The sequence below is a fragment of the Neofelis nebulosa genome, chromosome 15, assembly GCF_028018385.1.
Source record: "Neofelis nebulosa isolate mNeoNeb1 chromosome 15, mNeoNeb1.pri, whole genome shotgun sequence".
In the NCBI taxonomy this organism is placed as follows: Eukaryota; Metazoa; Chordata; class Mammalia; order Carnivora; family Felidae; genus Neofelis; species Neofelis nebulosa.
Window position 1 is genome coordinate 36,748,246 of NC_080796.1, and position 26,579 is coordinate 36,774,824.

Below are 26,579 nucleotides of genomic sequence, written 5' to 3' on the forward strand. Positions count from 1 at the left end.
TCTAGACAGCTGAGTAAATCCTGCCCCTGACTAGTATCTAGTACTTGGCTCTCTTTATGTTGAAGCCCAGCCTAAGCTTTTGTTCTTCCTTCTTAATTGTCCTTGGTGAAAACTTTGTTTGATTTACTTCGCAACTTAGGGCTCTCAACAAGATGGGTATGTAGTACCAGGATTCTGAGGAAATCCCCAGCCATTCAATGAACTTCTAGATCTTTGTCCAGCTTCTTACATTTACAAATATGGTTACCAGTAACACCAAATATTTGAAGCTCTGAAGCAATCTTACCAAGAACAATTTAGAATTTCAGGGACCACTCTAGTGAATTTGGATATGAGTAAAATAATCCACTTTAGAATCAAAGGGTTCAAAGAGTACAAATATTTCAAGGTCAGTATTTTTTATTGGTATAAAGAGGCCTGTGAAAGAAAGGAAAATTCTAAAATTGCTTCCTTTAAGGATGCTTTAGAAAAGGTCAGTAAATCCCTGGATGATCTAAAATCCAAACTTAAACTCCCTTCTTAGTCTCCTAACACAATTGACTGCATACTGGCCTCCCTGTGGTTCCCTGAACCTTGACTTCTTCTTTACTCTTGCTCTCCTCCTCCTGCACCTTCACCAGACCCCCTTTCCTCTGCTCCACTGCCCCTTCTTAAACACATCCTTTTTCACTGGACAAGATCTCTTCACAATGGTTTTTTTTTTTTTTTAAACATAAGTGGGGGGACAATGGACTTATAACTCTACTCCTTGGTCAAGATTAGATCTGCATAATTTAGTTAAGGACTTCACAACCCCTAGGAAGAAAAGACAAAAGTTCACTGAAGAACTAAGGATTGTCCTAGGGACATATCTTCTGGGACTCCTTAGACTCTATCAATCTATTTGATTATCAACATTGTGTCAAATATATAGATCAAAATTTGACAATGGGCAGATATGAAAAGAGCATAAATACAAGACAAGATCTCTTAGCACCTTTCCCTGAGATCTTTCATATCAAAATTTAGTGGTTAAAAACCTAGTCTGTGAAGCCATTCTCAGATCTCACCTTCCAGGATTACTTTGATGTCCAATAGCACAACTGCCTTATCTACTTTCTGTGTTGGTTTTAAAGAGAGCGTACCTCTTAGAAGGAATCATATCATGTACCATTAAGTGCAAACACTGCAGTGAAATTCCAAGGAATCGCCCCCATTGGATTCACGATTTCCAAGATATATATACCTACAATCTAGACTTCGATATGGACGGGAGGTTTAAAACTGAGACGTCCTCAGGATTCTTCTGAAGCAAATGGCATCACAAGGAGACAGCTTTCCTGAGAATCTTAATCAAGCAGCACACAGCTAGACATGGACAGCTTTGGCCTATGATCTCCTATCAAGACCCTAGAACACAGGAAGCCACTGACTGCCATATCTTTATCTCTTTTTCCTCCCTTTCATAACTATCTTTTCTCTTCTCTGTTTGTTTGAAACTCTGTTGAAATGAGATTCTTAAAACTCCTTCCACTAATAATGTTATTCCAGATGCCACCTTGGTAAATCAAGAGAATTAACAAAGCATTGGACAAATTTACTGATCTCAAACCTCTCTTCTCCTTTGGTGGAGGATGTAATTGTTATCCTGACTGATCCTAAGTGAGACAGGATCTGGACTAATAAGCACTATCCAAGGCCTTCTGATGATTCTTGTAATACCTGTTGTCTCCACAGTCATCCACTGTGCCCTCTCCAGAGACTTAAATGCTTTTAGACAGCCACTTGCTCAAGAAATGATTAAAATTAAACTATGAAAAGTCACAAGAAACTCTGATAGTCGTCCTCACCAATGAGTCTGAGACTGCAATCAACAGGAGTTCTATAATTCGAAGGTGTGAACAAGTCAGAATCTGATCAGGTGATGGGACTTGGTCTCCCTGTTGACCAAGAGCAGGGACTGTAAGAGACTAAGTGACTGAAACTCCCCACTGTGGCCTTTGTATGACTTGGCCCCTAGAGCTATAGGACCCACCCCTCTTGATAAAACCCGAGTCTCCTATCCAATGGCTGTTAAACCACAAGGTCAGTTCTTCCTCCTAATTATGCTCCTGCTGATTTCCTTCTACACCTGCTGACTATGGTTTTATTGTTTAACAATTTTGTGCCCACTATGGACAAAGAATGCAAAGAAATTATGAAAAATTAAAAACTGTTGTGTGAGGGTAGGTGAAACTATACTAATTGTTCTATTTTCCAAATTTTCCCTAAGGTGGTTTTATTATTTTAATATTGACTATATCTAATGGAAAAGGGGAGAGATGCATTACTCGATTTCTACACAACTATAACCACTCCAAGAAAACATTTCCAAGAACGTCTTAAGAATTTTACATTTTCCACAAAGATAGTCCAGTCAAGTCTTGGGTCATCTCGGGTATTGGTTTCTTTAAACTTTTTACTTAAATAAATACTCTTTCTGCCTTACAAATATGAGTATTTGATTTAGAAATGACCAATGTCTCAAAAGCTTTGATTTCCTGCCACCTACTCTTCTCCAAAATGCCAAATTAATGGCATCTGATCCTAACAAAGTGAGACATCCCTAGCTAAAAATGTCTTTATAATGGGGGTAGGGAGAGAGGGGGAAAAAGCAGGGGTAATTTTTTCCCAATATGTTTGTCATTATTATAGGTTATATATACAGAAGGAAAGTTAATTAAGCTTTAAAAAAAATCCATCACACATCAATGGCTGCATTTTAATGAGTACAAAAAGTTGAGGTGTTTACTACCAATTAAAGTGGTTTTTAAATAAGCATTAATTAACACAGAAATTCAGAAGAAAGTTATACCTTGTCAAAGAAAGGCCAGTGCAGGCTATGCCCACTTCTGCTCCCATTCATATTCAGATAGTAATTAACACCAACCCTATATTTTCCATAATAATGAGGAGATGCTGTCATGTCTATCATGCAACAACACACACACAAAAGTGGTGGAATTAGAAATTCTCAACCTGAAGTAAACTTTTCAAATTTTTTTCCTTCTGGGTTTTTCCCTCATCCAGGTCAGAGTTTTTCAAAGAGGAGGTTAGCCTGACTTTAATGGTGGGTTTCTCTCTTTCTTTCTCCCCCTTTTGCCAGGAGCATCATGGGGGAGCGCTCATTGGTCAGAGAAGTGTTGTTCAAGTCCCCACCAGCAAATCAGAGCAAACACCCAATCATGATTGAAGAGGGCCTGCAGTCCTGCCTTTGTTTCTCAATGATCCTGTTAAATTGCATAATCCAGCTTCCTCTACCCCATTCTGCTTTTTAGTAAATTATTGTCTGTCATAGGGTGGTAGGGAGGAGAAAGACACAAAATCTTTAATACCCACGGCCTAACGAGCACCCGGTCTGATGGATGGCCTCATCCTTGGGTGAAAGCGATGGGGACCGTGCCTGAATTTGGGGAGGCACCCTGAAGAGATACCATAGACGGTGGTCACGGGAAAGGCGTTGTCAAGCATCTCAAGGCAACAAGTTCCAGAGACTGATCCTCAGCCTGACAAATCAGATTTTCTTAGTGATGACCTTACTCTGATCAAATTAACATACATGTGGCCAATAAATGAGTATATTAACTTACTAATTTATAATGGAGGAATTCAGAAATTCCCTTTCCAGAACTTGGAATTCACATGCTCCCTATCCAGGGGCTTTCCTTTCCAATGTCAGCGTGTTTAGGAAAAGAAGCTGAGTTTTTTTATCAGAATCCTCCTTAGTGAACTCAAAGTCAGAACAGGGATGCAGAATTGTGTGGGAGGGTTCTGCCCAATGGAATTGCCCCTCTGTGCCACAGGGAGCCTCTCTTGTGGTTGAAGCACTGTGCTCTCTGCACAGTGCCTCTCCCCGACACGATGCTGCAAATGTGCTGACTTCGGTCTCTCGGGACTCCAATTTTCAGAGCAGACTTCTCCCCCATTCACCGACCCATGTTTTGCTTATTTAGTCAAGTTCTCAACACGTGAGAAGCTCTTCACAGTCACGGTCTTTAATGATCCAAGGGTAGAACACCAAACAAGAAAGACTGACCCCAGGAGTCCATACTGGACAGGTTTTAAATCAATTTGGCTAAGTTGCTGTAGAGTCAATTCTTTTTTTTTTTTTTAAGTTTATTTATTTATTTATTTTGAGAGAGAGAGAGAGAGAGAGAGAGAGAGAAAGCATGAGTGGGGAGGGGTAGACAGAGAGAGAGAATCCCAAGCAGGCTCCCTGCGGTCAGCATGGAGCCTGATGCGGAGCTCGAATTCACAAACTGTGAGATCGTGACCTGAGCCCAGATCAGACGCTTAACCAACTGAGCCACCCAGACTCCCCACTGTAGAGTGGATTCTTAAAGCTAAAGGGTGGGAGGAGGCCCAAGAGGAGACTGCATCATCTCCCAGACAAGGGTGGATTCTCCTCAACATGCAAAAAGGTGGCAGGATGCTTCCAGAAATTCACAGCAAGAAGTGGGATGAAATCTACTCTTCTTAACCTCAGTTTAAGCTCCTTATTCTCTGTGTGAATAAAGAGATGAAGAGATGCTTTGGGTATATGACCCTTCAGCGCCAGAGGGCATTTTTGGTGTCTACTCCTCCGGAGCCTGTGGTAGCTTCAGAATTTCTACATAAGGCAGGTTTCAGGAAGAATCCACCTGGAAGGGACTTAGAGAACTTGTCTGGAAGCCACATCTGCAAAGCAAGCATGCCATTTTTTTTTCTAGGTTGAATGTATCGGGGGGTGCTGATGAGACTGAGGGAAGAAGTAAAAACTGCCATTTGTTGTGGGATCACTGTGGAGAGGAACAGGCCTAACTTATCTTTAAACCATGTACAGTGCCCAGCAGGGTAAGTAGTACAAGACAAGTGTTCAAAATGTTTATTAAATTAGATGAATGACAAGTGAGCCTTGGGGCGCCCGGGCAGCTCAGTCTGTTAAGCATCAGACTCTTTTTTTTTTTTTTTTTTTTTTTTTTAATTTTTTTTTTCAACATTTTTTATTTATTTTTGGGACAGAGAGAGACAGAGCATGAACGGGGGAGGGGCAGAGAGAGAGGAAGACACAGAATCGGAAACAGGCTCCAGGCTCCGAGCCATCAGCCCAGAGCCTGACGTGGGGCTCGAACTCACGGACCGCGAGATCGTGACCTGGCTGAAGTCGGACGCTTAACCGACTGCGCCACCCAGGCGCCCCAAGCATCAGACTCTTGACTTCAGCTCAGGTCATGATCTCACGGTTCGTGGGTTCATGCCTGGGCTCTGTGCTGACAGCACAGGATTCTGTCTCCCTCCCTCCCTGCCCCTCCCCCTACTCTCTCTCTCCCCACCCTCAAAAGTAAATAAATAAACATTTTAAAAAGATGAATGACAAGTGAGCCTTTAGATCCACATCAAAGACAACAAGGTCATGCCTGGGTTTTTTCCCCTTACAAGCCCGTTGGCTTCTATCTAGTTTCATGGCTAGTGACTGCACGTGTAATTTATACCAACTTGTATACTTGCCCAGAAATAGACAGATAATGGATGAGCAAAGAACTACAAAGAAAAATCTAAAGAACCCAGGCATTTAGTTGGAAAGGGAATAGGCTCAGTTGACACATCAGAGAAGGTGGGGCTGGAAATCAACGTGGCAAAGGAAACACACAGCGGCCCAAACCTCACTGGGGAACCACAAAGCACCAATATCCTGCCACTCAAATTGCAGCCACTCTACATCATCCCTTTTTTTAAAATCTAGCTATTCATTGTTGGCACCCACCCTCAGTCTTATCTGATCCATTTGTACAGGAGTAAACAGGCTTCAAAGAACAGTTAAGTACCAATGTGCTTCTTAGGAGAGAATAGGAAAAGGTTGGCGAGCCCCCAGATTCCAGGAGTAGGAAAATCTCCTGCCTAACGTGGCTGCCACCTTGGCCTTTGCTTCTCATTCTTTTCACTGCTGTTGCCTTTACAGGAAAAAAAAATGCTCATTTGGGCACTGTTTAAACATGCAGTCGATTGTACTTCTTTTTGGGAAAGTGTGCATTTTCTCCCTTAGAGTGGATACGGGTAACATGCCTCCTTGGTCAAATCTGGCAAAATGAAATGTCCTTTTTTCTGAAATTCCTCAGTTATGTCACACCCATTATCTTGCCTTATTAAAATGGAAAGAACTTTCCTCTATGTATGTCCCATTCTTCCATTTATCGGAATTGGGATAGATTGTGCCTTTCCACTCAATTTGGACAATGAAATGAGTTTCATTTTTATTTATGGGCTTCATAAATCCGTCTCACTTGCTGCTTTTCATGCCCCAGTTCCACGCTGTTGTGTTGGGATTTCCCACCCTGCCAGGCAATTAAACTAAAAACTCGTGGCAACAAAAATTTTCTTTACAAAACTCTTTTAAACCCAAAATATACATAATCATCTCCATTTCGGGTCCAATATATTTAAGGGATGGGGTCTTTAAGTCTTATTTTGGAGCATCCAATTTCCCAGATTAATTCTGTCATCGCCAAGCCCTCATTTGAGTTCTAAAGGTGAGTGCAAAGTTCCAGGACGGAAAGAACTCGTTAATTTTAGATACTATGTTTCCAATCCGGGTGCCAGGCATGTGAGAAGACAATACAGTGGCTGTGCTGAAGGACTTGAGGAACAGCAGTGAGCTCATACCCCACGATCACCTGAGCTCTGAGCAGGAGGAGCCCAGAAACCGGGAGCAGTAGCAACAGTTCCCTGTTCTAGGCCAGACCAAAAAAAAGAAACAAACAAAAACCCCAGCCCAGCCCAATCACATAGACCTACAGCATTAAAGGAAGGGTGGAGAGACAGGAGTCCTGCTTCTCAGTACTTTGCCACCGTCAGAGGAAGTTACTACTGTTTCTCTAAGTACACAACTGAAGGACAGGCTTCTACCTGATAAGGTAGATCCAATAGGATCCAATAGATCTGATCCAGTCTAATGACATGTATGGATTTGGTTCAGGGGTAGTCCAGTCCTGTAACACAAAAGCCCAAGAAAAGAAACCCAGTAAAACTATTTTGACAGAAACCCAGTGATCTGCATTTTGGATACCTTAGACACAGGCCAAGCTGAAGATGATTTCTCTGATTCAATCTGATTCAATCACACACACACACACACACACACACACACACACAGATAGATATGTAGATAGATAGATAGATAGATAGATAGATAGATAGATAGATAGATAGATAGATAAAGATACATATATATCTCTCAAATAGTAGAAGTGGGCAAAGAATGTTTAAATCTGGCCTTACCAGGCTGTCTACTTTAGATCAGAAACCACTGTTTGTTCCTCTAGTCCATGGAAGGTGCTCCATGTCTGTTAGACTCATTTACCTGACATTCTTTGTAATGTAAGGTGAGCTGGTGGCTTCAATTGTCATGCCCCTAAACACTAGGGTTGACCCAGTGTTCCCTCCTCCCTCTATGCGGAGCCTGGGAAAATGTGAGCTGGACAGCAAGAATCTGTAAGTGTGTCTATTGTAGGATGCTGACACGGTTGACACAAGTGTTTTGGTCCAGCTGGCAGGTATCTCCCTGGAGTGGAGATGGGTGGATCAGAATGTGATGAGAATGTCACCAGCCATTAGGATCATCTACCTCCCTTTGCAAATCACACAACCTTCTGGCTTCAGAGGTACTTGCCTCATTGGGAGAACAGAGCTAACGTGAGTATTCTCGTTTATTTAGCAGTTATTATTATTATGGGAAATTAGCAAATAGACATTTTCACTTATATCACAATCTTCTGAACTTTTCCTAATGTGGGTCTATTCCCCTGAACCTGATGATTTATGGTGAATGAAGTTCTGGACCCGGCCAAGATGGGGGCTAGAGCCCAAATGGTGCTAGCCACACCAGAGGTATGACACTCTAGAACTTCCTGGCTCCAAAGCTAGCTAGCCTTCTTAAACATTTCTTTTTTTTTTTTAATTTTTTAATGTTTATTTATTTTTAAGAGACAGAGTGTGAGTGGGGAACGGGCAGAGAGAGAGAGAGAGACAGACAGACAGAGAGAGAGATACAGAATCCGAGCTGTCGGCACAGAGCCTGATGCGGCGCTCGAACCCGCCAGCCATGAGATCATGACCTGAGCCGAAGTCGGACGCTTAACTGACCGAGCCACCCAGGTGCCCCCTTAAACGTTTCTAATATTACACAATATCTCAGGAAGTACTTACTTCTACCTGAGTGATATTGTATGCTAAAATGGGCAAGCGAAATATTAGTGAGAATAAGCACTTTCTCTATCCCACTGGATTGCTAAAGTACATTCAGGTAAAATTTTTCAAAGAACAAAATGGTGCTTGCAAAAAATAAATTCCTTTCGGGGCACCTGGGTGGCGCAGTCGGTTAAGCGTCCGACTTCAGCCAGGTCACGATCTCGCGGTCTGTGAGTTCGAGCCCCGCGTCGGGCTCTGGGCCGATGGCTCGGAGCCTGGAGCCTGTTTCCGATTCTGTGTCTCCCTCTCTCTCTGCCCCTCCCCCGTTCATGCTGTGTCTCTCTCTGTCCCAAAACTAAAAAAAATAATAATAAAAAAAAAATTAAAAAAAATAAAATAAATAAAAATAAATAAATTCCTTTCCTTAATAAACACCAAATGGAGATGAGCTTGAACCAACATAGACAAAGGCCATTTCATAAAGTTGTGCAAGCTATACACTGCTCAAAGGCACCGTTCCTTTCATAGGCATTGTAGACTTTTGTGTTTACTGGCCAATAGGAGTCAATGACTTGAAGAAAGTCTGCCTTTTTCTAAATTGCACAAAGACAAATAAAGGCTAGCAGTAGCTCTGTAGGAATCCGTATCTAGTAAAAGGACCAGGTAACCAGCACCAACATCTTCTTTTATCTTTTTTCACTACATATATAATATATAGATATTATATAGACAGCCACCCCAGAAGTTCCTCCGTGTGCCCCAATCATAACCCCTCTTCCCTCAAAGTAACAATTGTCCATGATAGTTGTCACTTCTTAAAAATCATTTTATCACCCAAATCCAAACGTGCATCAGTAGACACTATTGTTTAGTCTTGCCCTTCTTAAAACTTTTAGTATCTTTTAAAAAAATTTCTTTAATGTTTATGTATATTTGAGAGAGACAGAACGCGAACGGGGGAGGGGGAGTGAGAGAGGGACACAGAATCTGAAGCAGGTTCCAGGCTATGTGCTGACAGCAGGGCTGTCGATGCCGGGCTCGAGATCATGACCTGAGCCAAAGTCAGACGCTCAACCAACTGAGCTACCCAGGTGCCCCCCAATTTTACTATCGTTTAATTCTCTTTTAATCCACAGAATTTCTCCTCCACCCCTTCCATTTCTTTACAAATCATTTGTGGAAGAATTTGGGCAGTTTGACCTATAATTTCCCAGTGTCTTGATGTTGCTGACTGCCTGCTCACAATGAAGTTCAACAAGTTCTTGTCTCCTGCATTTCCTGCAAATTGGAAGCTCAGTCCACTTAAGGATCAGACCAGGTTACAACTCTTTAGCAAGACTATAGGTAGTGTCCAGCAATACTACAGAAGGCACATAACGTCTGGTTACCTTTCGGTTTTTAATCTGTGCCACTATTGATGCTGAATGCCTGTATCTGTCCAGCGGGGGTTGCAAAATGGTAATATTCTATCATTTCTTTTTCATTTTGTAATTAGAATAGTTTTATAAGATACTGTGCCCTTAATTTACTATTTGGATACCAAGTGGCACAGTTCATATAAAAACCAGGGTAAATGCTTAATTCTTTCATTTTATTTCCCAGTTTTCAAGATATGAATTGGTTTACCTTTCCTGAAGGTGATCAGTTCTTTTTTTTTTTTTTTTAAGTTTATTTATTTTGAGAGAGAGACAGAGAGAGCCAGCAGGGGAGAGCAGAGAGAGGGAAAGAGAGAATCCCAAGCAGGTTCTGGACTGTCAGCACAGAGCCTGACGCAGAGCTCAAACTCACAAACGTGAGAACATAACCTGAAATGAAACCGAGAGTCAGACACTTAACTGACTGAGCCACCCAGGTGCCCCAATGATGAATTCTAATATCATTATCAAATCATGAATTTAAACATACATGACAGGTTTCAATTCTTATCATTATTGAAGGTCAAACTGTCCCATCTTTGACCAGTAGGAGGCTGAGTCCTTCTGACATATCCTCAGAAGTCTTTGATAGTTTCCTTGTTATCTAACATGTTCCAACTTCATTTTATAGACTTCCTGCCCTAGACTTATTTCTCCAAGAAGCCCTAATTTCTTTTACAGAGAAATGAGTGTTTCAAAACCACAATCTGGGTGTTGGGGATGCTCTTTGCTAAATTAGACATTGTTTCTAGAACTTTTCAGCAGAATGAACTATGAAATATTATGATTCAAAGATAAAAACATCTCATAAATGTATATTGTACTTTCTATGCAGATTCAATACTATGGAGTTTTTACTTAACCACTCTATAACAGTGGAATCTCCTGTCTTGCATTCTGAGAACTTGGATTCTTAAAAGCAGAGGGAACGACAGAATTAAAACATCCCAACATTACTGTTCTGACATTGCACAGCAACAATCTCAGAATGACAATACTAATATCACCACCAATATGATTCTCAAAAACATTTAAGTGTTTTTGCATATACCTTCCTACTTTCCCCATTAAAATAAAAGTTTATTACATCTACACATTGAGACCATGTAGCCATTGCACACTATACTCTCCCCCATGGTCCAGGACACTATTTAATGTGTAAGTTCTTACGTTGGTGTCTTTCTCATTGTTTCAGTCATTTACAATACATTCTCTACTAGATTCCTCAGGAAAAGCTCATGGGAACAATATTCCCTGAATGTTTGCATGTTGATAACTATTTGTGCCCTTTATTCTTAGAGTCAGTTTTTCTGGGTATAAAATCCTTCACTCACGTTTTCTTTCCTTACTTTAAATATGTTGTTTCATTTTTCTCTCCTCAATAAAGCACTGCTGTTGAGAAGTGTAATTATAAGCTAACTTTTCTCTCTTGTAAGTCATGTGCACTTTTTATTCTAGAAGCTCATTTTTTTTCTGTGTTAATCATATTGCCAACATTCTCAGGTATGCAGTGTGCTCTTTCCATGTAGCTTCAATTTTTTTTAATTTCAAAAAAGTTTTCTTGAATTCATCTTTACAGTTCAGTTGCCTTGCTTTGGTTTTCTTTGTGATCTCCAACAACCATATGTTTGATCTTCTTTGCCTACTTCAATATACACCACTTTCTCTTTAATCCTTTTTATCTCTTTCTTAATTAAAAAAATTAATGTTAATTTTTTATTGAGAGGCAGAGAGAGACAGAGCATGAGCATGGGAGGAGCAGAGAGAGGAGGAGACACCGAAATTGAAGCAGGCTCTAGGCTCTGAGCTGTTAGCACAGAGCCTGACACAGGGCTCAAACTCACAAACCATGAGATCGTGACCTGAGCTAAAGTCAGATGCTTAACTGACTGAGCCACCCAGGCGCCCCTCTTTCTTAATTTTTTTATTTTTAAAAATGTTCTGACTTCTGGTTTCCAGTTCTGCATGTACGTATCTTAGAAATTACCACTCCATCCGAATAACAATTCTGAACAGACTGGAAAACCAACAACTCTTTTGGAATCTGTAAGAGAGCGGATGGTACACAAGGCAACCTGATGCCCCCAGACTGAAAAGAAAGACAAGTGAAGTCATAGGTTACCAGAGAGAGGCTTACAAGTGTAAAACACTGTGGGAACAATACCAGAATAGGAAAACCTAAACTGTAATTGACAAACTGATGGAGGCTCAGTGAAAACAGGTCTGAGAGTTAAAAACTCCAGGGGATTCAGTAACAATATTCCACAACATTGTGAAATATACTTCCAGCAACTTGACCGAGTTCCCACAGTAAATACTGGAGAAAAATCCCCTTGCACTTCTGTGCTTCTAGCAAGGTAAGGGGAAATAAATCATTTTGAAATACGCCAGAGCACTCTGTTCTTCTTAACAAGACCTGCCCTTCAGGGGAAACTAGTTAACCAGAGCCTAACCTGCTAGGGTATTATCAGAGCCAACTGACCGGAGAAGGGAAATACCCAACCCCAATCACCTCTAGCCTTCTATGTGGGAGAAGGGAAATATTCAACTCCAGTCCACTCTAGCCATCCTGTCCTACCTAGAGAGGTTGAAAAAAACTGAGAAACTCTCGTGAAGTTCACAGTCCAGAGGCACATTCTCACTGAAAGAGTGAGATTTCATTGTAGGACTATAGAATACTTCCTCATACCTCACACCTCACCATTACACTACTAAAGGCCTATTCATAGCCAGTCATTTTATCCAGTACTTCATGTTCAGCTATCATGAAAAACATTACAGGGACTACCCGAAGGCAAAAAACACAACTCGAAGACACAGAGAAAACACCAGAACTAGATATAGCAGGGATGTTGGAGCTATCATATTGGGAATTTAAAGCAACTATGATTAATTCAGTAAGGGCTTTAATGGATAAAGTAGACAGTACATAAGAACAGATGGGCAATGTAAGCAGAGAGATGGAAATCCTAAGAAAGAAGCAAAAAGAAATGCTGGAGATAAAAACAAAAAACAAAAATAAAAACCACCGTTAACAGAAATGAAGAATACATTTGAAGGGCTTAGTAGTAGACTGGACATCACTGAGTAAAAAAACCTCTGAGCTAGAGGATATATCAATAAAATCCTTGAAAACTGAAAAGGAAAGAGAATAAATATTGAGAAAACCAGAATATCCAAGGACTGTGGGGCAAATACAAAAGGTGTGATACACATGTAATGAGAACACCAGAAGGAGAAGGAAAAGAAAAAAAATCTTTGAAACAATAATTATGGAGAATCTCCCCAAATTAATGTCAGACATCAAACCACAGATCCAGGAAGCTCAGACAACACCAAGCAGAAAAAAAATGCAAAAAACCACAAACTAAACCAAACCAAACCAAAATACTACACCTACATATACCATTTTAAACCAGAGAAAAGATCAAGGAAAAACTCTGAAAGAAGGCTATGTAAAAGAATACCTTCCTATGGAAGAACAAAGGTAAGAATCATATCCAACTTCTCCTAAGAAACCATTCAAGCAAGGGCACTGGGTGGCTCAGTTGGTTAAGTGTCCGATTCTTGGTTTTTGGCACAGGTCATTATCTCACGGTTTGTGTGTTTGAGCCCCACATCAGGCTCTGTGCTGGCTGTGAGGAGCCTGCTTGGAATTCTCTCTCTCCCTCTCTCTCTGCCTCTCCCCTGCTTGCTCTGTCTCTCTCAAAATAAATAAACTAAAAAAAAATCTTTTAAATTAAAAAAAAAAACTATTCAAGCAAGAAGAGAACAGAGTGGAATATTTAAAATATTGAGAGAAAAAAAAACCCACCAACATAGAATTCTGAACCTTGAGAAACTAACATTCAAAAGTGAAGAAGAAGAAGAAGAAGAAGAAAAAAAAGACCTTTTCACAAAGAGATATTGAGGAAATTTTCTGCCTATAGACCTGCCTTGCAAGAAATGTTAAAAGTTCTTTAGAGGAAAGGGAAATAACATAGGTCAGAAACTCAGATTCACAAAAAGTAACAGAAAGCAACAAAGAAGGAATAATTGAAAAACCTTCATTTTTTAATTCTTGACTGATTCTAACAGACAATTTATTCAAAATAATACCAACAACATATTCAATTATGTGTGTATATAGATGTGTGTGTGTGTGTGTGTGTGTGTGTGTGTGTGTGTGTATGTGCACGCTTATATAAGTAAAATGAATGACAGCAATGATACAAGGGACAGAGGAAGTACTCAGACTATCTGAAGTGATATAATATATATATATATATAAGTAGACTTGAATTAGCTGAAAATGTACATTGCAAACTCTAGGGCAATCACTAAAAAAGAGAAAGAGAGGAGTGGAAGGGAAGGGAGGGAAGGGGAGGGAAGGGGAGGGAAGGGAAGACCAATATGCTAAGAAAGGAGAGAGATTAAAATTGCATAAAATGCTGAATTAAAACAACAGGCAGAAAAAGACCAGAAGACCAAAATAGGAACAAAGGACAAGGGCAACAAATAGAAAAGAGTAATGAATATGATAGACATTAATCCGATTACATCAATAATCTAAATGCCCTAATTAAAAGATTATCAGAGTCAATCACAAAAACAAGAACTATATGCTGTCTACAAGAAACCCGCTTTAAACACAAATACACATATAAATTAAAATTAAGTGGTCAGAGAAAAATAAACCATGTCAACACTAATTAAAAGAAAGAAGGAGGGGCACCTGAATAGCTCAGTTGATTAAGCGGATGACTTAGGCTCAGGTCATGATCTTGCAGTTTGAGTACAAGCCCCACATCGGGCTCTGTCCTGACAGCTCAGAGCCTGGAGCCTGCTTCAGACTCTGTGTCTCCTCCTCTCTCTGCCCCTCCCGTGCTCATGCTCAGTCTCTCTCTGTCTCTCAATAGTAAATAAATGTTAAAAAAAAATTTTTTTTAATAAATGAAAAGAAAGGAGTAGCCATATTAATTTCAGATAAAGCAGATTTCAAAAAAAGAAAAGTTATCAGAGATAAACAGAGGCATTACATAATCATAAAGAGGTAAATTCTCCAAGAAGATGTTATAATCTTTAATGTGTATGTGCCTAAAAACAGAGCGTCAAACTATGTGAGGCAAAAACTAATAGAATTGCAAAGAGAAACAGATGAATCCACTAACATAGTTGCAGGGTTTGACATCCCTCTATCAGAACCAGCTGGCAGAAAATTAGTAAAGACAAAGTTGAACTCAACACCACCATCAAACAACTGGATATAATTGACATCTATAGACTACTTCATCCAACAACAGCAGAATATATATCCTCCTCAAACTCATGGATGGAACATTCACCAAGATAGACCACATTCCTGGCAATAAAACAAATTTAAGAGACAGAAATCGTATATCTGCTTTCAAACCACAATAAAATTAAATAAATATAAAGATGACATAAAATATATAATATAAATATATATTTTTTTAATTTTTTAATGTTTATTTATTTTGGAGAGAGAGAGAGAGAGAGAGAGAGAGAGACAGAGTGTGAGCAGGGGAGGGGCAGAGAGAGGGAGACACAGAATCTGAAACAGGCTGCAGGCTCTGAGCTGTCAGCACAGAGCCAGATGCGGGGCTCAAACTCACGAACTCTGAGATCATGACCTTGAGCTGAAGGCAGACGCTTAACCGACTAAGCCACCCAGGCACCCCTATAATATAAATATTAATTAAATCAGTAACAAGAGATGATTGGACAATCTCAAAATACATGGACATTAAACAAACAAAAAACATTTCTAAATAACTCATGGGTCAAAGAAGATATCCCAAAAGAAATTTTAAAATATTTTGAACTAAATGAAAATACAACTTAGCCAAAACTTGTGGGATGCAGTGAAAGTACTTAGAAACAATTTACAACATTGGATGCATATATGATCTAAAAACGATCATCTAACTTCCTATCTTAGGAAACTATAAAAAGAATAGCAAATTAAATCCAAAGTAAGCTCAAGTAAATAATAAAAATTAGAGCAGAAATCAATGACATTGAAAACAGGAAGCTAACAGAAAAAAAAAAATTAAAATAAAACCTGATTCTTTGAAAAGATCAATAAAATCTGGAAGCATCTCACCAGACAAAAAGAGAGAGGACAAAAATTACTAGTATCAGAAATGAAAAAGGGGATATCACTACAGACCTTATAAACATTTAAAGGATAATAAAGGTATACTATGAACAACCCTATGCCCACAAATTTGACAACCTAGATGAAAATGGACCAATTCCTTGAAAGACACAACTTGCCAAAATTCATACAAGAAAAACTAGATAATCTGAATAGGCCTATATCTATTAAATAAATTGAATCAATAATAATCAGTAATTAATAGACTTCTGAAACAGAAAGCACTAGGCCCAAATGGGTTCACTGGTGAATTCTATCAAACAATTAGGAAGAAATTGTACCAATTACCTGCAATCTCTTCCAGAATACAGAAGCAGAGGGAATACTTCCCAACTCGTTCTATGAGGCCAGCATTATTCTAATAACAAAACCAGACAAAGATATTCCAATAATTACAGACCAATATCTCTCATGAACATAGATACAAAACTTCTCAACAAAATAATAGAAAATGCATCTCAAGAATGTATAAAAATACTTATACACCATGTCCAAATGAGATTTATTCCAGGTATGCAAGTTAACATTCAAAAATAAACTAATGAATCCATCACATCAGCAGGTTAAAAAAGAAAAATCACAATGATATAACAACGATACAATCATATCAGTAAATGTGGACAAAATTCATGATAAAAAGTCTTAGTGAAGTAGGAATTGAGGGGAAGAATCCTCAGCTTGATAGTGAACATTTACAAAAAACCTACAGCTAACATTATACTTAATAGTGAGAAATTCAAAGCTTTCCAGCTAAGATCAGGTACAAGGTAAGGATGTCTCCTCTCATCACTCCTCTCAACATCATACTGGAAGTTCTAGCTAATGCAATAATACAAGAAAAAAGAAACAAAAGTTCAGTTGAGACAGGAAGAAATAAAACTATTTGTTCACAAATGACATGGGCATCTATTTTAAAAATTTGAAAAAATCACCAAAAGTCTCTTGGAACTAATAACTACAGCAAGGTTTCAGGATACAATTTCCTATATACCAGCAGGAGTAAGTAGAATTTGAAATTAAAAACACAATAACATTTATATTAGCACCCCCCCCCAAATTAAATACTTAAGTATAAACTGAACAAAAAAAGCACAATATCTATGTAAGGAAAACTCTAATGAATGAAATCAAATAAATAAATAAATAAATGGAAAGACATTCCATATTCATGGATAGGAAGGCTCAATACTGTCAAGGTGTCCATTCTCCCCACATTGATCTATAGATTCAATGCAACCCTGATCAAAATCTCAGCAAGTTATTTTTGTGGATATCAACAAAGTGATTCTAAAGTTTATAGGGATGGGCAAAATACACAGAATAGTGAACACAATATTGAAGAACAACAACATTAGACCACTTGAAGCCTTAGTATGAAGTTACAGTAATCAAGACAACACGGTGGTGTCAAATGAACAAATAGATGAATGGAACGGAACACACAGCCCAGAAACAGAACCATGTAAATAAGTCAACCGATTTTTGACAAAGGAACCAAGGCAATAGAATGGAGAAAGGATAGTTTTTTCAACAAATAGTGCTAGAACAACTGGACATCTGCATGAAAGAGAGAAAGAGGAAGAGAGGAGGGAGGAAGGGAGAGAGGAAGGAAGGGAGGAAGGGGGAAAAAAAGAAAAATCTAGACATAGAGTTTATATCCTTTACAAAAACTAACTAAAGATGGATCACAGACCTAAATGTAAAATACAAACTATAAAACTCCTAGAGTACAACATAGGAAAAGAAACCTAGATGACCTTGGGTATGGCAATGACTTCAGTTTACAACACCAAAAGCACAATCCATGAAAGAAGTAATTGATAAACTTAACTTCATTAAAATGCAAAGCTCCTGCCCTGTGAAAGACAATGTCAAGAGAATGAGAAGACAAGCCACAGACTGGGAAAAACTATTTGCAAAAGACATATCTGATAAAAAAAGACTGCTCACCAAAATACACAAAGAACTCTTAAAACTCAACAATAAGAAAGTGAACAACTCAATTAAAAAATGGGCCGAAGACTTCAACAGGCATCTCACCAAAAAAAGATATACAGATGGCAAATAAGTATATGAAAAGATGCCCAACATCATAGGTCATCAGGAAATGCAAATTAAAACGATGAAATACCACCACACACCTGTCAGAATGACCCAAGTCTAGGACACTAACACCACCAAATGCTGGTGAGGATGTGGAGCGACAGGAATTCACCTTATTGCTGGTGGGAATGCCCAACGGTATAGTCACTGGGGAAGACCGTTCGACAGCTTCTTACCAAGCTACACATACTCTTCCATACAATCCAGCGATAGTGCTCCCTTTTACTTACTCAAGGGAGTTGAAAACTTATGTCCACACAAAAACGTGCACACAGATGTTTATAGCTTTACTCATAATCGGAAAACTTGGTGGTATCCAGGATGACCCTCAGTAGGTGAATGGATCGATAAACTGTAGCACATCCAGACAATGGAATATTACTCAGCACTTAAGAAGAAATGAGCTTCCAAGCCCTGAAGATGTGGAGGAAGCAAATTACTAGGAGAAAGGTGTCAATCTGAAAAGGCTACGTAATATATAATTCCAACTATGTGAAATTCTGGAAAAAGAAAAACCATGGAGATGGTAAAATTCAGTGGTTACCGGGTGTGGCGTGGATGGGGGGAGAGGTGAGACGTGGGTGGGGAAGAATGAGCAGGCAGAGCACAGAGGATTTTTTGAGTAATGAAAATAGTCTTTATACCATAACGATGGATACATGTCATCACACATTCGTCCAAACTGGTAGGCACGTACCACACCAAGAGTGAACCATAATACAAACTATGGACTTGGGGTGATTATGACAAAGTGGCAAAGTAGGTTCACCAATTTTAACAAAGGTACCCCTCTGGTGGGCTATACTGATAATGGGGGAGGCTGTGCACATGCAGGGCAAAGGGCATAAGGGCAATCTCTGTACCTTCCCCTTAGTTTTTCTGTGAACCTGAAAAAAATTTTAAGCCTTCAATTAAAAAGTTGTTTTCCTATCACATTTCTCTTAAGGCATTATCTGTTGTGTTCATTCACTCTTATGGCCTTTCTAGTTTAGTCTTCGTTTCTAAAATAGTTTTTTCTTTCATTTCTCATTCCCTCCCGAGTTACCACCTCATTTCTGAATTTTCTAATTACAATTTGGGTTATTCTTTCATGTCTTATTTAACTTTCTTAATGTCCTTCAGTTCATTTTGGAGTAGTAAATTAATTTTGGTCTATTTTGTAAGCACATATTTCTGGAATTACTTTTAAAAGTTCATTTATTTATTTTGAGACAGAGAACAAGCATGTGAGTGGGGGAGGGGCAGAGCCAGAGGGAGAGAGAGAACCCATCCCAAGCAGGAATCCCATCCCTAGCAGACTCCACGCGGTCAGCTCAGAGCCCGACATGGGGCTTGATCCCATGAATTGTGAGATCATCACCTGAGCCGAAATCCACAGTCGGACTCTCAATCGACTGAGCCACCCAGGCACCCCTGGGATATTTTCACTGTTCATAAGAATATTATTCTAATCCTAATTCTCCTTCTCTTATAATAACTTTGCATGGGACTTGATGTTGATTCTCTTCTGTTGTGCATTTTTAATGTGAAATTAGTTTTCCTAAACTATGAGAATGAATCAAGCTAAATTTTTTAAAAAGCTCTAACTTCACAGAGCTCCCTCTTCTGTTGTTTGTACGAACTGTTAAAAAAAAAAAAAATGACACATTGCTTTGAAATTTCCTGGCTGTTCCCTTCCTTTGAATTGGGCCTTTCTCTTGCCCCTACCCAGTTCAATTTTAATACCATTCCCAGTAACTTCCCAGTGAAGGGCCCGGTACTAGAAGGCAGTTCTGGCTGGTCAATTTTGAGGGTTCAAAGGGCCGGCGCCTTTAATCCCTTATTACAAGCCCTTTGCGCTCAGTGGGTATTAGAACAGGCAACATGCGTTCACCTTCAGCTGCTGTTCTCATATTGGTCTGAGTTTCCTAGTGAAACTATTTGGGGTTGGCTATTTGGGGTGCTGTTCTCAGACACAGTGAAGAGCTATACTGTGGCTTCTTTTTGTCTCCCACACAGATGCCCATCTCATGCAAGCCTTATGGTTACTGGTATTTTGACCCCAAATACTTGCATTTTGAGATTTGTGGCATCCTGTCACCTGGTTTTGTTGTAGAGGCGGTCTATCAATTTTGATTTTACTACATGTCTCTGTATGTTTTTATGTGGGATTATGTAGGTGGTAGGCTACTGCCATTACCACCACCATCTTCCCAGGATCATTATCATCTTTTAATTCAAGCTGATTTTTGCTATGTTCTTCCTTTTGGTTCCTTCCTTTCAGCAAGTCACAGGGAAAACTTGGCTTCAGTTTGTAAAGAGCCCCTGTATTTATACATAAATACATACATACATCCATCATTTATATATATATATATATACATATATATAATATATATTATATTATATATTATTATATTATATACATATATATTATTATATATATATTATATACATATATATACACATATATGTGTATATAATATATATATATATATATATTTGTGTGTGTGTGTGTCTGGGAGAGATGTATAGAAAGGGGGTCATGCGTTGAGTGGAGGCTGCTAATTGGGGGCAGCTTGCAAAAAGTTAAAGACACAGCTTCTGCCTTTCGGAGATCGTAACCTGAGAATGCAACACACATCCACTCAATGAAGCAGAACTACAACTACTTAGTTTCCAATCACAGCTCTTATTAGCTTGTCACGCCAACTGGGGCAAATCAACTTCTTGGGATTTGAGTTTCTCCATTTGTAAAACACAAGCATATCACCCACCCTGTCCAACTGTATAGGCTGTAGGGAAGAAAGAATATAATGGAGGTATATGCACTCTGGTCACCAACGACCTGCATCACGGGGGCAGGAATCACATGCTCTTCATCTGTCTCTGCCCCTCAACGCCTCCGACAGTGCTTGACACATTCTGAGCACTCTGTGTTTGCACCTTGGAAAAAAGTACTAACAGCCCTATTATGTGATAATTAACTTTAAAAGTTCCTCAGTCTCATCAGTGATGACAAGAGTTAATAGGCCCTTGTTTGGGGGTTGGAGAGGCTAGCCTGGAAACTGACCCTTCACGTTGAAGAAATGGCCTTCACTTCAAAAGTCAACCGTCAGAAGACACAGAAGAGCTGAGTTTTTAAAAATGCATTTTTTATTATTCAGCCTTCAGCAGAAATGTCACCTTTCTAAAGCAAGCTGTTATCATGCGCTCCCCGTGCCAAACAGGCGCCTCTGAGGAGCAGGATTTTATCTCAACGTTTTTCGTGATTTGTGTTTCTCTTTCAAGGAGCTCCATGCCTTAAGGCACCTGAAACACTAACAGGAAGAAGTTAAGGTTACAGGAGGAGCAGACTCCAACAACATAAAACAGGGATTTCTGCGGAACGGTCCAGGATCAGCATCAAAGCTACAGTAGGCAGTCACCCTGTCCAATAATTCATGTCCTCTCAGTACAGCTCACTGCTTTCTGGTGGGCTCGTTGGTTGAGACCATATTCTCAAAGAAACTCCATTTTGTGACAGGGCCCCCATTAGCAGGCTCAGCCACATGACAGGCCTAGACACAGCCAGCACAACTGCTGGCGACGCTTGCCAATAAGCCAGATGCTGCCACATATTGGCATCTGGGTCCTGGAATAGCAACCATGTTCTCAGTCTGGCTAGGGATTCTGACCCTAGCTACGGAAGGAGACAAAGGAAGGAAAGAAAGAGACGGAGCAAGGGGAGGGAGGGCAGACGGTGGAAGGGTCTCTTGGTAATTTCCCTACCATGGATTTAGAGCTTCCGCAACAAAAGGCTCATTGGAAAGCTGCTACCAGCGCTGCAATGGGCGGGAGAGGTAGAGATGGGGAGTGTTCTCAACCCAGCGAGCTATTTTGGCACCTGGGGAGCGGGGGTAGCTGATTCAAAAGGAGACAGCTGCAGCAGGCAGCGACGCTCACCCCTCCTCTCCCGCAAACCATGATAGCCCACAGTGGAGATAAGCTACTGGATATAGCTTCAATCTGCAGCAGAGGGACGGAGAGTGGCAGCATCAGGATGGCTGTTGCTTTCGGCTTTCTGGGCGCCAAGACTCACCAGCGCCAGGAAGGCCAACGAAGCGGTGAGGGTGAGACCCAGACCGGCAGTCTGGGGGAGATCCTTACAATCAAGAAAGGACAACTGCGGTGTTTGGGCCCCAGGAATAGGGTACAGGTGAAAGGAAGCCCTATGCCCTACAGTGACTTTTGATGCCGAAGTGAACCTAGCCTGAGTGAGTCTTCAGGTACCACTGGCATCATTATTAGGCAGAAGTATGGCCTGGCAGGGGGCAGGGGGTGTTGAACTGAGTTAAGCTTAGGGCCTGAAGAGGTGAGAGTATAAGAAGCAGGCAGCATTTCATCTTTCTCAAAGTATCAAGTTCTATGCAGCATCCCCTCTGCCCATATCACATTTGCCAAGAGCTGCTCAGGGCCCTACACCCAGAAGAGTACTGGCCTCTGCAGTCAGAAGATCCGGGGAAAGAGCCCCAAAGGTCATTTCCCAACAGGAAAGCTGATTCTTTCAGGGGCAAGGTGGCCTCTCTCTGTTCACCAGATCCCATCCTCCCTAACCGGAACCACCGCGCTGTGCCCCTCGTCACCATCAGGGGCGGTGCGAGGGGAGGGGTGGGCATTAGCGGGAACCCCTGCCCACCCCTGGAAAAAGCGCTTGAAGCATGTCCTGTCGATGGCACTTTAAGCAATGTGAGGCTGAGTCTGGGCATAGCGAGAGCACAGAGACAAATGAAACACCCGCCATCCCTGAAATCCCACCTACTGAAAAGCCAAAATTATCTAAACATTCTGCACGTGCTCACGAGCGGTCAAATACCCATTTGGTCAAAATAAACTTTATGAATCATCTTACCTAATAATCGAGGTACCTTATAAACAACAGAGCCTTAAAGTGAAGAGTAAGAGGACAGTGGATGACCCCCCTCACAGCACCCCCCCCCACCCCTACCCCCACCCATGCACACACTTAACCTTCAGGGAACATCTAGGACATTTCACTTCCCTCCTGTGAAGCCTGATGCCCATTTTCAAAAGGCAGAGCCGAGTCCACCGAGAAAGCACCCCCAGCTGGGTCCCTCAGTTCTAAAGAGAATACTCTTTATTCTCTTCGCTGAGAGAGCTCTGCCGCACTTCAGAATCCGATGAGAACATTCTGGTGTCTTTCCTAAACTTAGTTTAGCATCTTCACATTCAGATTTTGGACAATGCAGGGAGTAAATACTAAATTTCCGCTGTGGCTCTGCTTTAAGAAGGAGCAAATAACCCAAAGGTATACAACGTGTAATGAAAAGAATTGCCAGTATAATGCGGGGTTTATTCTATTTCAAACAGGGATTTGAGAGAAGAGCACTATCTATAACAAAGGGTGGGTTATTTGAATCCAGATAACCGAGACAGGATTGGCTGCATGTCTCTGAGGGAACTGAATCACTCCTCCTGGGCTCCTCCTCTCACCCCCTCTTTTTCTTTATGCAATTGGCTATTCCCCTTGCCATTTCCCTTCCTCCTGTCCTCACTTCGGGTGAGTCCCGTTGACGCAAGGCCTCCCTGGGCCAGCCTCCTGGGAAACATTCTAAGTGTTGGGAGATGTCTTCAAACCCAAAACACATATCTCAAGGAGGGTTGCATGAGATCATACAAGGCAGAGGCAATGAGTTTCCATTAAACTAAGCCAGTGGTCCTCAAATTTAACCATGCATCAGAATCACTGGGAAGAGCTTAAGACAGACTCCGGTCTGTGTCAGCCCCCAGAGTTCTGAGTCAGTAGATTCGAGACAGGGCCTGAGAATTTGCATTTCTAACAAGTTCCCACATGGTGCTAATGTTGATGGTCTGAGGATCACTTTTTCTTTCATTTTGCTGAAAACTTCTGTACCTGGCAATCATTTCAAACTTGAAGAAAAGTTGCAAGAACAGTAAAAATCACCCTATTCCCTTGACCCAGATTGGGACCACTTTTTGACAACCACTGAGCTAAGCTAAATGTGTGTCAGAGGTCTGGGACAAAGAGCAGTCACCTGGCAGGATGTAATGCCTTCTAAGAGCAAGAATGGAGGACTAGCCATATAAAAGCAAACAACTATTTAAAAGCAAAGGATGGGAAGGAGTGCCACAAAATGATAAAAAGAAATGGAGTTGGGACCTGGGGGGTTTTAAGCTATGAATAGTCAATATCATTATCAACCAATGGTTTGTCTCTCTGGAGATTCCTTGGGGGTGATTTTAAAAACAACAAATCCATAATCTCCTAGTATAAACTGGCTTCAAGAAACAAGGAAAGCAATTATTTGATAGGGAAACTCTACTCTATACACAAGAGACATGGACAAGAGGACGATGATGTACCCCCTCCTTTGTTTTCTACCACCTTAATTCAGGACTTTATCTCTTGCCTGAATTTCTGCAATAACTCCGAACTGATCTCTCTGCCTCTAACCATGCTCTCTCCAATTTATTCTCCATTCTAACCCTAAAATTATCTTTTCAACAGCAGGCTGCAATAACGTCAGCTAAGAACTTTCACTAGTTCCCTACAACCTAGAGAATGAAACTCAAACGTCTCAGCCAGGCATTTAATCTGGCCCCGACTTACCTTTCAAATACATGTATCTACACACCAGCCAAAACAATATGCGCAGCTTCACTTTTCCCCATCTCCAGGTTTTTTTGCACACAATTGTTTTTGGGTTTTGGTTGTTTTGTTGCTGTTGTTGTTGCTGTTCCCCTGGAATTTTTCCTTCTCCCCAAACAAAATCTTTAAAAAAAAAATCCTTATGTTTAAAAATACTATTCAAACTTCAGGCTACTGCTCCAATACAAGAAGCTTTCCTGCAGTTCCTCAGATCTCTCCTTTGTGTGCTCACCATACCTCTATTTGTACCTTATAACACTTACAACATTCTGCCCTACTTATTATTTATGCTTTCCTTCCCCTGGGTTTTACAAGGTCCTTGAAGATAGGCACCATTTCTTTTGTTCAGTGACCAGAGAAGTCCAGAACAGGGAAGAAGGGTAGATGAAGAGGAGACGAAGAGAGGAAAAAGAAAAAATGAGAAAACAGTGGGAGAGCATGGTAAGGGGGGGACTTGGTTTTAAAGTTCTCTCAGTCATTCAGAATCTTTTTGCTGAAGACAGATTCTTCAAATATTTAACACATTTTCTTTCCAGAACAAGCCCAAGAGACCGAATAGTTGCATGAGTTTTCTTTTGTTTTGCCAACACTACACCTCCTCCTCTTCTTGTTTTCTATCTGTCACTCTTGAGCCAATTTTATGTATCTCTCCCATGTGAAAAAGGCAACATCACACCACACCATTACCGCTGAAATAGATTTGAACCCCTTTACATTTGCCTTTTTTTGGTGAGGCTGGTCGAACTACTGTCTTGTGCATTAGCTCTAGGAGGAATTTGATCAACATGACTAGAAGAGATAGCTTTTTGATATGAAATTTCTTTGGGACTTACAAAGACAGGATACCAACAACTCAAAGCGTGACCGAAAGCGAGTTCATTTGTCACTCTTTCTCGCAACATTCAGCGAGAGGTATTTCTGCCCCAAAGAAATCCCAGTAACTCTTTGCAGACACTCATGGCCTCTACCAGCCGTACCAGCTGTCTTCAGCAAGGAGATGGAGACAGAACAGACTCTGACAAGCTTGTCACTTAATCTTTTCCAAAAAGGCAGTTCACTATCTCTTTTCCTGGAATAGCAGGAATAGTTTCACTTTCTGCCTACCTCTTCCTGGGAGAAGAACAAAGGATTGCCCTTTAAATCTAGCTCAACAAAGCAGGCTCTCTAGTGCTCCAGACACCAGGGCCAGCACGGCTGACAAGTGCCCCCTGCTTCATTTCCCTCAACTACCTCATTCAAGTTACTTTCTCTCTTCCACCTCCACAAATCTTTTCTGCCTCTCTTCCTCCCTGAGGTGAGATCCCTGGATCAAGGAAAGAAGTCATGGGATAAGGCCAAAAAATGCAAAGCCATACCACCTGACTGTATATCCCCACTACTGTAAATCTTCCCAAAGAGGAAGCTTGTTCTCCAGTTTCCGATTTACTGTCCTTGAGAAAACAAGTGATTCCAAGTCACAAAAAGTGACCGCAGTACTTTGCTTCCCATTTCCCTGCTGCTCTTATGTTTACAACTTTATTTAGAAAGAGCTGACTTCACAGCTTTTACCATTTAGTAACCCTTCAGCATAAGGACTTCATATGAAATCCTTAAAATGAGCTGAGTAGACATCAAATACTCGAAAGTCCAAATTACCTAGGCTGGTAGAGGTTAATGTTCTGCATTAAACAGGAAGAGAAAGTATCAATTTTGTACTCTGATTATGCCTGCCAAAGAACTGAGTCAAATAAACACATAACAGATGATGGATGAGGGCAACAGGGGTAGAAATACCACCACAGCTTTTGAGAAAGGTCTAAGAAGTGAGCAAATGTAGGTGTGTCCGAACCTCCTTTCACCTCTTGGTACTTCTTTCTGAACCTTCAACTCTCCTTTTCCAGTGTAGAGCTCACTGAGAAATAACCTTTTAATATTGCATTCTATTTATAATTTTTATAGCCACATAACCACTGAGGGCTATGCTGCTGAGAGGGTAGACGGCAGCGACCCAAGTATGCGGTATTTACTAGAAAACAAAATTATAAGGAAACAGTTAAGCACTAATTTAAGATTTGCACTAACCTTGTCTTTC

The 26,579-nt window shown here is 40.6% G+C and overlaps 1 protein-coding gene across 6 annotated transcripts in view; it reads right to left on the minus strand.

Moving 5' to 3' along the window:
- Positions 1–26,579, minus strand: part of RPS6KC1 (ribosomal protein S6 kinase C1) — a 321,171-nt gene that overhangs the window by 110,064 nt on the left and 184,528 nt on the right. The window contains exons 16-17 of one of the 6 annotated variants that reach the window (XM_058700927.1): positions 24,470–24,631; positions 20,973–21,158 (exon numbers count right to left, since the gene is read on the minus strand). The exons of 3 other annotated variants lie outside the window; for them this stretch is intronic. In XM_058700927.1, coding sequence (XP_058556910.1) covers positions 21,142–21,158; positions 24,470–24,631 — 179 coding nt within the window. In that variant the 3' untranslated portion in view covers positions 20,973–21,141. Of the gene's footprint in view, positions 1–20,972; positions 21,159–23,356; positions 24,632–26,579 lie in introns of those variants that run through there. 2 more of the 6 variants (XM_058700931.1, XM_058700926.1) reach the window with 2 other exon arrangements.